General features: G+C 38.6%; 1 protein-coding gene across 1 annotated transcript in view; it reads right to left on the bottom strand.

Annotated features, from left to right (window-relative positions):
- Positions 1-12,831, bottom strand: part of SLC1A4 (solute carrier family 1 member 4) — a 38,278-nt gene that overhangs the window by 14,970 nt on the left and 10,477 nt on the right. The window contains exons 2-3 of the mRNA XM_075203909.1: positions 5,958-6,000; positions 1,486-1,548 (exon numbers count right to left, since the gene is read on the bottom strand). Coding sequence (XP_075060010.1) covers positions 1,486-1,548; positions 5,958-6,000 — 106 coding nt within the window. The remainder of the gene's footprint in view (positions 1-1,485; positions 1,549-5,957; positions 6,001-12,831) is intronic.

Here is a 12,831-nt window from a genome sequence, read left to right as displayed (position 1 = left end):
GCATAGTCTGGTGCTGGTAACCGCTTTTGCAAAGGATTCCACGCTCATTTACCCCCTGGTTTAGTGAGAACCAGCACATAATCAACAATACATATCTTTACACAGGACGTCGGGAGCCACAAATGGAGATGCGCTCTTTTCTAAATAGTATAATAACTATACTTCTGGCTGTCTTTATTGTGTGTTACCCTGAATAATTTACACGGTGAGTTGCATTGATAATGGGATAAGACCATAGATTTAGGATCACCACCGACCCTTAAGGTAAGGGATTGAGGATTTACACCTTCTTTATATATAAAGTTTGGAATTTATTTTCAAAGCGGGTTTGAAAAGTGGACATGTTGCCTATAGCAACCAATCAGATTGTAGTTATCAGTTATGTAGTACATTCTACAGAATGGCAGCTAGAATCTGATTGGTTGCTATAGGCAACATCTCCACTTTTTCAAACCCGCAGTTTAGTAAATATACCACCAAGGCTCAAAATCTCCTCTTCCCTCTCTCCATTACTGCTTCGATCCTGTTAGTCCGCCCACACTGCTGGGCACAGGTTTATACCTCTTTGCCCTGTGTACCTGTTCTCAGCTGAGTCTCACTCTCACGAGATCTCCTCAGTAAAGAGCATACAGCGCGCCAGGGAAGAAGTAGGTAAGTGCCGGGGGGGCCCTCACGGGGGAGAATGGAGGCCCCTTTAGCCCAGGGGTCTCCATTCCCTTAATCCGGCCCTGATTAGTCCTCTAAAGATAAGAATAGAAATGCCCAACCAGAGGAAAAACTTAATCAGGTAATCATCATAATCATCAATGTAATCATCATCTTAATCATCATAATTGAGGTCATATAGATTTAAATTTAATTGGGTGTTCATGCTACTTGTAACGTATTCAAATTGGCATATCTGCCATATTCTGCTAATTACCACAGCTGTGGCAGGGGTTCAGCTTGTTACCCATTGGTGGCAACTAAACATCTTCTGCACTGAGGGCATGCCCCACCAATATGGTTGTACACCTGGCGGTGTATGGGTGAGAGCAGTGCAGACAAGTATATGAAGGACAATCTGGTCAGTGATATTCCTTATTAAGCCATAGATATCTCAACAACAAAAATTTGTTTTTAGGCAGCTCCACCAAATATGTATAATTTCTTCACCAAGGTTTTGAAAAATTAGGGTAAATCGTTTCTAGTCATGTGGGGTCCAAATACCATCTGTAGAGTAAAGTATACTTGTTTTCTTTAATCCAAACACAGATATAACTCTCGGGTCCTTTCCTTTATTTTGGACCTCTAGTTCTAAGGTCTCCCCTATATCCTCCTCACATCTGAGTATATAATTATCTTTTCCTGGGTTGTCCGTGAGCTAATAGAAGTCGATAGAACATGGATACCAGGCCACTTGGATTCTTATGTTAGTTTTCTTTGTTATATGAAAAAAAATTCTATAATATTTTCCTGCAACTTACTAGTCCTGTATTAGCTCACCCGTTCAATGGTGATGTTTCCATTGGTTGTGTTCCTTGTGTAGGTTATATATTCTGTAACGTGCTGAAAAACACAAAATGAGAAATAAGCATTAGGATAACACCATATAGTTAGGTACGCATTACAATGAAACAATTAATGGAAACATAAGAATGGACTTATTTAATAATACAATAGTGTAATCACAATACTGTTTATGCACTTGTCACCTATACACTGTGGGTAGCCAATTATTGGGATGGATCAATATTCATGAGAACACCTCTTATTCATTAGGAACCGGTGGCTCATATTTATTGCTTATAAAGTAGCACCATGATGTCACTAGTCCAGGTGAATTTATATCATTTCTAAGTTTCTAGATTTTTAGCCATAAAATGGCTGCCTCTAATATAGGTATAGATGCCAGATGCTCTTGAAAAAGATATGTGAGCCTAATACCATTAATAAATGGTCAATAACAGCATAATGAATAATGGCCATACCTAAAGTGAAAAGTAAACACTAGCATAGTCAGATTGTCACATTTAAATAAACCTTACTTATGTATATGGGAATCCTGTAGCACCCCTTATTGTAAAGCTACAAATGCTGGAGAACAGTACCTCACTACATCAATAATAATGACGTTTAGAGAGGTGTTAAGGGAGGAATGGGCGTGCAAGGGTAGTACGGCCATGTTCACATAATTGTGACTAAATCAGAGGTGGACACATCCACAGACACGCCTGTGTCACTCCTGTACAAATATACATGAAGATGCTGAAGATCATCCGCATGGATTTTTGCAGTGTAAAATAAATATATTTTATTTAAATGGTACTCCCCCTTCCCGCCCACAAAAATTGCGAATGACTAACCAATCCAGAGTGGCCTCTCTCTGAATAGTCTGTGTGAGAAAATCGCTCTGATTGGATAGTTGTGGCTAGACCCACTCAATTAAATTCATTGTAGCCATGAGGTTCATTGATACATATGATTTTCTTTGGGGGGGGGGGGAGAGTGGCACACATTGTTTATTTATTTCTTTTCTTTCTTTTTTTTAATTTTACATGAAGGACAATCATCATCAATGACTGGTGCCTCTAGTATGCGGCCAAATCATGATACACTTAGGGGAGGTTCAATTAGCCGCGAGGTGTCTCCAGAACATCCGCCAGAATGTCCGGAGATTTAACAGAAATTTCCACTCATTTTTTCTTGCACCTCTGTGGAAAATTAGCAGATATTTCTACCGTAATTGCCAGCAGTGCGATGTCCGCGCACCACATCGCCAGCAATTGGATCTCCCCCTTAAAGTTTAGAGCACTTTGTTAAGTTGTATGTGTCTTAAGATGAGTGCAACTGCCCAATGTGTATTGTTGTAGCTTCTTCTGTTCCAAATATGTGAGACTTCTAATGATATAGGAGGCCATTTAGCTGCCACTCAATGAAGACTGGTAAGAATGTAATTGATAAATGCTATACAAAGGTTGGTATTTTACTCCTAGGAAATTTCTATTCAGCCACCCTTGAAATCAAGGAAAATAAATGAATGTAAAAGGTAAACGTTGCTGTGACAAAGATTGGAGCCAATTTTAAATGTGTTGTCCAACCTCTGATGACCAGATCAGTAGAAGGCTTACTCACCATTCAATACAGCAGAGAAGATGCTCATTTAGTGACTAGTGTTTGCATCTTCCCTGTGATCTTAAACATCATATTTTATTATATCATCTCATATTCTCAGAGACTTAACTATTGTCTCAGTTTTGTTTCAAAACTTCATCATCATCATCAACATTTATTTATATAGCGCCAGCACAGTCCGTACTTAACCTATTATACCAAAAAGACCCATTTGTGTATAGATCAGCTTTTTTCTATTGTTTTTCCAACTGTCAGTAAATTGACATTCAGTAATAAAAAGAGATCAATAAACAATATGACAAGACAAACTCTGATAGTTCACATAGTAATCACCACATCAATGATTTAGGCCTGGACAGAGCTATTTTCTCCTTTCTCATCTAGATGCTGCTATTTTCACTTTTCGCTACATTTTATAATTACAGAAATAATGTGCCCTTAACAAATTTGTTTGTAAATTATTTATAGAAAAGGCTGGCAACCCTGTTATGTGGATGACAGCAATCCTTTCAATAAACTGTCATTTACCTGGAAAACAGAGTGGCTGTGTTTTTCATGCTAAAACAAACATTAACATTATATTTGCACTGCAGGATTGTTCCTGAAAATGTTATACTTCTCAAAGGGCAGAACTTAGCATACATTTACAACTATTGCAACGAGTCACGTGACTACACTGCTTCTTGGTATAGATTAATATCTTCAAACAATCATTTCTAACAAGATTATGTGTTATATTATTTTTCTAATGCCTCTATCCTTTTTATTCTGGCAGATGCCTAGCCTGTTTAACACTGCCTGTATAGGTCCTGTTCCTGGAGGTTACATGTGATTTGTTCCTTAGCTCTCCTACTGTTTTTTTTCAATCTGACCCTTTAGAGAATATCTGAAACAATATTTTTTTGGGGGGCAGAGCAATAGCGATATTCGTTTAAAAAAACAAGATATAAAAAAAAAATATTCACCAATAAATGATAATAGGCTCCCCAATATAAAAGTATGGGGAAGCTTTCGCCATCGAGCATTGTCTATTCTTAACATCAGTGGGGTTAACATCACACTAAAGTATATATAGGGCAGAATGAAACACCTCACTTTGATAAATTTGCTCTTGTGAGCTTAAATCTTGGATTCCATTCACAGACAATGCCTGCTTGCTCTGAGGGAAACGTGGCTGCTATAGGAGACCACGCTAGGCTGGTGCCTGGTGGTGATCATACACATACACGCTGTCATTTTGCTGACCTATTAACATGTTTTACGCCTAATTGACCACAAATTGCAATGTGTATGTACCCCAAAAATGCAGATCTTCCTTAACATCTGGATTGTACAAATGCTGACATGCTGCCAGGGATGGCTAATAAACCAGGGAGGTTGATAGCTACATTTAACTGTGTAAGAGACCATGGTCCAATATTGCTAACTCTGTACCCACTATGATGCTGATCTTTCAGATTTGGCCATACATGTATGATCATGTATGGTCAAATATGGGCATCTTTAACCTTAGAGGTCTGTGTGACAACCGTACACACATTGAAAACTTTTCTTTTAAATTTCTATTTGGATTCCTGTGAAAGTAAATGCAGTAAGTGTAATAAAATGCATACCCTAGTGCAGTGGTTCCCAAACTGTGTGCTGCGGCGATCTCACAGGGGTGCTGCGGCCAGGACCGGTAGCAAGCAAGGTAGGGGGCTACTTGGTAATTATTTTGGCTTAGGGGTGCCTTGAAAAAATGATGGAGACCCTAAGGGTGCCTCGAACTGAGAAAGTTTGGGAACCACTGCCCTAGTGGCAGTAGTGGTCCATCCTAATCTGCTACCTGAGTTGACAATCGCACTGCTGCCTATCTGGTGGCTCCCTTTCCTGGCGGTCCCTTCACTGGTCATTCACTGCTGTAGCACAGTGACCTACACACTGAATGAAAAAGGGGCAGGAGAGAGAGAATTCATCCTCTTTACCTCCTGTGCCTACCCCTTTCAATCCCTTCGGATACTGCAATACAGTGACTGTAGCAATGACCACAGAATGCTTGTTGCATCCTGTACCCCTCTGCAATCGATCACTGCAAAGCAGATGGTGACCGGAGCGCTGGGGGAGATGGGTAAGCGAGGTGAAAATCTTGCCTCTGCTGTCCGTATAATTGTGCTGGCTGAGACAAGGTGGGCACTGGGCAGCTCTGCCTAGTAGACTAAAACAACAAACAGTACTCAGCTCTTTATTTACCAACATCCAGCAATTGGTCATATGAGGCATTCCAAATCATTTAAGAAATATCAATTTTAAAAATCCTACATGTTCCCCCTTTCAGATGATTTGTGTCAACAAAATTCTGTTCACACCTGAAGCGCATGCTGTACTAGGAAATCGGGCTTAACTTTTACTACTTAATTTAATTTATTATAGTCAGATGTAATATATTACAAGAACAATTATTTATTTATACTATGTATATGTATGCCAATATAGCTGTTGTGAAATAGAATGTAGGTGAGATGCAAATGGATAGTTGAAATTGTCCTGGAAATAAAAGTTGTCTGCCTGTGATGTTTGTAAAAAACTGTACTTTGTACCACAGACCAGATTAACAATCTACATTCTAATGAAGTAACTCCCTGATGTTTCTAAACTTTATTAAGCTAACCACATATGTGTAGAAAAACATAGTTTTAGAGAGGAAGTCAATGTTTCTCATTCTGCACTCATCAGATAATGAGGCACAAGGAAACCTGACATATCACAATAATTGAGTGACCCAGGTATAGCTATGTTGGTCCAGACTGCCAGAGTTTTTTATTATATATAATTACACCTAATTTTTCTATGTTTATGTTGCTTACCGATCGAAAAGCTGCAGCCACAAGGTTTGAAGGCATCAGGTTTCTGTAAATAAAAGCAAGAAGATTTTTTTTACTACATAAATAATTTAGCCAAGACCAACATATGAATGAAACTGACTGGAGTTTTCATTTACGTTTTTATAAATGGATTTCAAATTTGTAATTAACATTGAATTTCCCAGTCCTTCAAAGATTTTTATGAACTATCATCATACTTGCCAACTCTCCCGGAATGTCCGGGAGACTCCCGCATTTTGTGAGAGTCTCCCGGACTCCCGGGCGAGTGTGGCAATCTCCCGAATTCTGCCCACTTCACTAGGAAGTGCCCCACTTCCTAGTGAAGTGGGCAGAATTAGATCCCAAACGCCGCGATTCCCGGTGAATCGCGGCGTTTGGCCCCGCCCCCGCTGTCAAATGACGCAATTTGCGTCATGACGTCACAGGGGGCGGGGCCGAAATGACGCGATTTCGGCCACCCCGCCCCTTCACGCCCCCCTCCACTGGCTGGCTCCCGGAAGGGAGCTGAAGAAAGTAGGTAAGTATGACTATCATAAGGAGGAGAAATTAAAAGTGTACCACCTTCTACACACAGTGGAGGCAGACATTGTATATGCTGATTCAATATCCATGAGAATGCATTTGATCAAATAACTAATTAATGGGTTATTTAATTTGCTGCTGCTGTATAATGTGGGTACCCAATAAATGTATGACTTGTGTGTGTAGGTGACTGGTAAAATATAATATACTTAGAGTTTCTTTCACTATTATTTATTCCATTTTTAGTAAAACTTGGGTAAATGTTTTACTTGACAAGAGCAGTTTTTCCTTATCGTCATGCGCAACTTATTGCCTGTTCTGCTAAGGTAAAATTCATTTACCAGCAAGGATCCTCTTTCTATTGTGTGAGTTCACGAGCATACAAGGGAGAAGTTGCAGCTCGTCACATGCACAGGAGAATCTGAGATCTGAAAGCTGAATAACGGCTAAACGTCTGATAAACATCTCTCTCTTCCTCTACACTTGCAAATGATTTCTTGATAATATAAAGCAACACTATGGGGTCTATGCATCAACTTCACTGCGGTACAACCAAATATGCATCGCTGCACATCGCAGTGATGCATATTTATGTACCGTTGAGATGCACCATGCCGGGGCTACTCTAGGAGCCCCGGCAAAGTGACCCATCTGTATCAAAGTATTTATCTGCTTACCAGCAGCTTAGTGCTGCCGGTGACAGAAGGTTGTGCTGCGCGCATTAGCACAGGACTTCCACAGTACCGGGTTCTGCGAAGTCAAAGAGACTTCAGCAGAATCCCATAGGAAATGACAGATAACGCCATCCTGAGATGGCGTTATCTGTCAGTGCAATGCAAAGCTTTTCAAAGCTTCATGCATTGCAGAACATCGCAGTCCCCATAGAAATCTATGGGGACTGCGATGCTGAACGGTATTTGCCTAAACGGAGGAGATTTCTGTGAAATCTCCTCCGTTAGGCAGTTAATGCATAGCAACTACAATTAAAAGACGCGGAAACTACTGTTTCAGCATCTTTCAAGTGTCAAAAATGCTTGATGCATAGAGCCCTATCTGAGTTTGTCTATCTAACCGTGAAGTGTGGCTGTGACTATATTTTTATTATTGCTGTTTTTCAATCCTTGAGATTGTGATTGTTGGTTGCAAAATCTAGTTGCAGTTATATATCTGCTAAGGACTGTATGCATATTTTTATACTTTTTTTATACATCCATTCAACCAACTTAGAACACACTACCATTTGAATAATTGTTGGCAGGACTCCTTCACATGTATATACATACAATTGACAATCTACAGCTTCATCTCCAAGTTATATTGCAGTTCTGTTTGAAAGATTGGCAATATCATATGTTTTCTGGCAATAATGTTATGGACACATTCATAAATTAAATTAAATTGCTTTTTAGCATTATATGCCTTATCAATTCAGCAATTGGCCATATTGCTTGCAATGGTATTACATTTGAAGTTTTTATACAAGAGCTCTTGTTACATGTATATTGTATGTGATTTGTGAATAAATATAGGAATTGAATCTTTTACCCACGGATCATTTGAGTGTTACATTTGTATAAGTTTTATAGATGTGTAGCAAAAAAAATATTTTTAAAAATTATTATTGCAGTACCGTGTTAGCCAGAAAAATCTATGTGATGTTAAATACTTTTGTGTCAAAAAAGACAAAAGTATTATAGGAGTGATAACATTATTCTATAGAACTACTTTCATTACTATTTAGTGGTTCTTGTGCGCTGTCGCAAACTTTGTCTATATTTTTTAATTTCTGATTAGGGGATAACAGACCCCTAGCGACTGGCAAACTGAACTCAATAACTACATACCCTGCGCTGAAAGGTTTTGTAATGTATTGTTTATTCTACTTTCCCAGGAGTCTAGGAGAAAATGCTACATTTCCGAACTTTCCGAGAAAGTAGTTAAAGTATGTATTACTGAAGATGTCATAGGGGCATGATGTCCAGGGGCCTGATTCATTAAGGATCTTAACTTGAGAAACTTCTTATTTCAGTCTCCTGGACAAAACCATGGTACAATGCAAGGGGTGCAAATTAGTATTCTGTTTTGCACATAAGTTAAATACTGACTGTTTTTTCATGTAGCAAACAAATACTTGATAGCTTATTTGTACACTGAAATTTAAAGTTGATATTTGTGTGCTACATGAAAAATCAGTCACTATTTAACTTATGTGCAAAACAGAACACTAATTTGCACCCCCTTGCATTGTAACATGGTTTTGTCCAGGAGACTGAAATAAGAAGTTTCTCAAGTTAAGATCCTTAATGAATCAGGCCCCAGAAGAGGAATGTGAGCACACAAGAACTGGGAGACTGGGATTGAGTAGTGAAAGAAGCATAGACCCCAATAGCACAGATTGACATACTTACCTGCTCTTCATATCTCTTAAGGGGTTAACTAGAAGTACCACCCTCGGAAGGATTTGGGATTGAAGGATTGAAACAGTGGCTAAAAAATTCCAGAGTGAAATTTTTTCTTGCATCTCAGAGATCGAGTGCAGAGAGGGGATCTGAGACACTCCAGTGAGGAGCCTGTGTGCACCTACTAATGGATACATTGTGTAGGTAGATAGAGATCTGCATAACAATAAGTTTTCTACTCATCTTTAACTGAGACCTGAAAAGCTAATGGCAAAGTGAGTTGTGTACATTTTAGGCCAAGTTGAAGCTTCAGGATAGGTTTGACCGTGTCAAATTGCAGACCAGGGGTGTATGCCGACAGTGGAGCCCATAATCAAGGTGTAGACTGCAAACAGGTTCTACAACGTTCAAAGTGAGCTTAGTGAGAGCTACAAGGAGCTGCAGAGACATTAAGCACATTTGTGGGCTTGCCGGTTGTGTGCTAAGTCTGAAACTGCTGACTCAGCCTCAGCAGTGAGTAGTCTTGTAATAGATATCCAGACCCTTGAAATAAGAGCCTGGGGACCCTGGGGCATGAGAATGAGAATTATGTAAATTGAAAGTGAAGTGCTAGGGGCATTGAAAAGAAGTGTAAGAAATGTAGTAGGAATTCATCAGAGAAAGCTGCTCCATTGGACATTACACAGAAATAGAGGGAATTTGATTATCCCCAAGGCTTGAAGTTTGAGCGACTGGTAACAACATTGGTGTATAGTAGGATTTTAGTTCTACCGGGATGAAGAGAGTCTGAGCTAGTCAAAGGTATCCTGAGAAGAAGATAGGTGCATCATTACAGACGGATGCAAGCACTGAGAAGCAGATGTGCACTTACATAAACACCAACTGTGAGAAAATTAGCTAATAACCAATGTTATTTTTTTCATCCAGTGTTTTTTTTAAATTTTCAACAAAAATAGAGAAAATCAAAACAAACATCACATATTATACATAACAAAGTAGTATACAATATAATATTGATTATAAAGATGGTATTATATTGTGAGGTAATATGACAGCTTGTACATTCATATTTCTTACAGAATAATAGGATATAAAGGGGCCGATTCAATTGTTAGCATAACACAGCGGAAAACAATTCCAACACTATTTAGTGTGATTTCGGAGCACGATAATGCTCCCCGCAATTTAATTGTCCATCAAAGTTTTTGTTTTTTTACTGAAAACAGCGTATCGCTGCGAGTTAGAGCCTGATATAAAAGTATAGGCTAAAACACAAGTGAGCAATTCAATTATATGTTAAAGAGACAGTTTTATCTCGACCCTCTCCTGGCCGGGTAAAAAGCTGTAAACCCCCTAAAATTAATGAAATAACAAAGTACATATTAAAAATGTTATAATTGATTGGTTTTTTTTAATAAAATTACAAATAACTGAAAAAACCCATTATAAAGCACACATTTTTTTTTTACAAAAAATGCAAATCTACCCTATTATGTATATATGTTTGTAGTAATGTGTCTTGAGGTACTTTGGTATGAATATAACTGTAAATTAGTGTAGTGTAATTAAAATATAATAAAAAAATGGGTAGTGTAATGTAATGCAATTTAAATTTTCACTGCAAAACATTGCTAGATCCTATGGAGTCACAAGGGAATCTCAGAGATGACAGTGAGATTGCTGTAGATTTTTGTTATGCCTTCAACATGGAAGCGTTAAACCCTCCCCTCTCCTCCAATAACATTCGCATTCTCCTATGTTTAACGCACGGGGGAGGCATTTCTAGTTTTTTAATTGAATTGCACTATTTTGAACACAGCGGAAAGTGAAAACGGCAGCGGGTTCTGAGTTAATGCAGAGCGGTGTTTTAAGCATAGCATTACAAGAATTAATTGAATCGGCCCCAAAGACTAGAATACAAAATGCATATAATATAGACAAAAGATTATAAATAAAAGGGTAAAGCATAAGGGGAGTTTAATCAACGACCTTAAATGTTTTCATATTTTAAAGGCGATTTCCTGCTGCTATATACAAATCATTCATGTCCAATTATGTCATTTACTAAGTTAATCCAATCATGCACGAATGAGGTTGTGGAAGTCAACCATTGTCTAACTATGCTGACCTTGTCTAGTATAAAAACATTTATGAAATATTGACGTATTAGATTATTCATTGTATCCTCTAGTTGAAGACCAAAGAGGCAAATGGTAGGTAAATATAATGGTTTTTTTACCCCAGTTTTTTTGATGCAACAAATGATTCCGGTACAAAATAATTTATTGTTAGGACATTGGCATAGGAGATGCCAGTAATAGCAACAGGGGGCTCTACATATTGGACATTTGGTAGTTTGATCAGGACTAAATTTGGCCAGTCTGCATCTAGTGAGATATGTTGTATGGAGAATGTAAATCTGAATCTGGAGTTTCAAGGAAGTAGTCACCTTGCGAGAACTTCTAAAAATTGTACCCCAGTCTTCATCTCACAGGGGCCAAGGTCTTCCTCCCATTTTTCTCTTAAGCGTACAAGATTATTGTTATCATATTCATCTATTAAATAAGAGTATGTGGCTGAGATAAGCTTCGAATATCCCAAGTGTTGCAATAAGATTTCCATCTTTTAGGAGAAGGGACTCCCTGTTCAAATTGATCAATATGACAATGTCAATACAAATGCTTGTAGTCTCACGTTATGAAGCCCAGTTATCAGTGATTATATTGATTTTGCAACATTTTTAAAAGAGCTGAGTATCAGGGCAGTATGACCCTAAAGATATATATAGCAATCAGTAAACAGTGAATAGCTTTATCAACATTGAACAAAATTCAAACTCAGACTTCCACACACCCTAGCTGCTGAGTCATAAAGACACCTACGAAATCAGAATTCCACATATATCCTGCTGTGCCCATCCACAAACCACATCCTCAAAATAAATAACGGTTTGCTTGATAGAAAAAAATATATAAAACCCCAACAATCATACCTCCCAACTGTCCCAATTGTGGTGGGACAGTCCCCATCTATAAAGGGGTGGGGCTTACATAAAATAGGGTCCTATTCACCTAATACAATAAGTGGTAGCAGTGACTAACTTGTGTATGCAGGTGAGCATGTGTCAGCGTTTTAGGGTCCTATTTATTGGTTATACCATTTGATGTTTGTGAAAGGTGTCAGCGGTGTTGGGTGGATGTGAAACCACAGACGTTTTTAACTTAACCAGGTTGCTGGTTTATTAAAATTGGTAACAAACAGTTTATGCAGGTACTCACAGTTGTTATTGTAGTAGCAACAGGCAATAACAGTTATATGCAGGTATACACTGGTGTATATATATAAAGGCAGGTTCTTATACACTGTTACATGCAGACTGTTGGTTATAACACTCTGCACGTCAGTGCAGGTTATATTTTTTTGGGCACAGGCTCTCCTATTACTATCGGGAGTCTCTGATCACCATAGGTGCGCTTTGATGGTCTTTTACTGATATAACGGTACGCAGCTATCACTGCTGCGTCCGTCTCTCCCACAGTATAATGGCGTAAAAGCTGAACTTCCTGTTTGCGCTGTTTGCACATGCACAGTAGTGCATATCGGGAGCTGACGTCCTGCCCCATTTCCGGTTCCATTGGACCACCGGGGAATATGGCTACTATTCAGAGACTGAATGTATCGCTCCTTTCTAACATTTAGGATACATAAATTAATTTGTAAAGACAGGGGAATATTGGTATTTAAAGGTGTAAATGTTACCCATTTGGCTACCAGAGAGGGTAGAATGTGCCAGAGTTTTAGGATCCTACTGATCTAATACAATAAGTGGACGAAGCGACTAAGTTGTGTATGGAGTAAGTGCAAGATTTAGTTGTTTATAGGTGAATGCAAGATTTAGTACTGGAACCCTATCTAACCCCTTACAGTAATGTCTA

This window comes from Mixophyes fleayi, chromosome 3 (assembly GCF_038048845.1).
Source record: "Mixophyes fleayi isolate aMixFle1 chromosome 3, aMixFle1.hap1, whole genome shotgun sequence".
Classification (NCBI taxonomy): domain Eukaryota; kingdom Metazoa; phylum Chordata; class Amphibia; order Anura; family Limnodynastidae; genus Mixophyes; species Mixophyes fleayi.
Note: the sequence above shows the minus strand (reverse complement) of the source record. Positions and strands in the feature narration are given on the sequence as shown.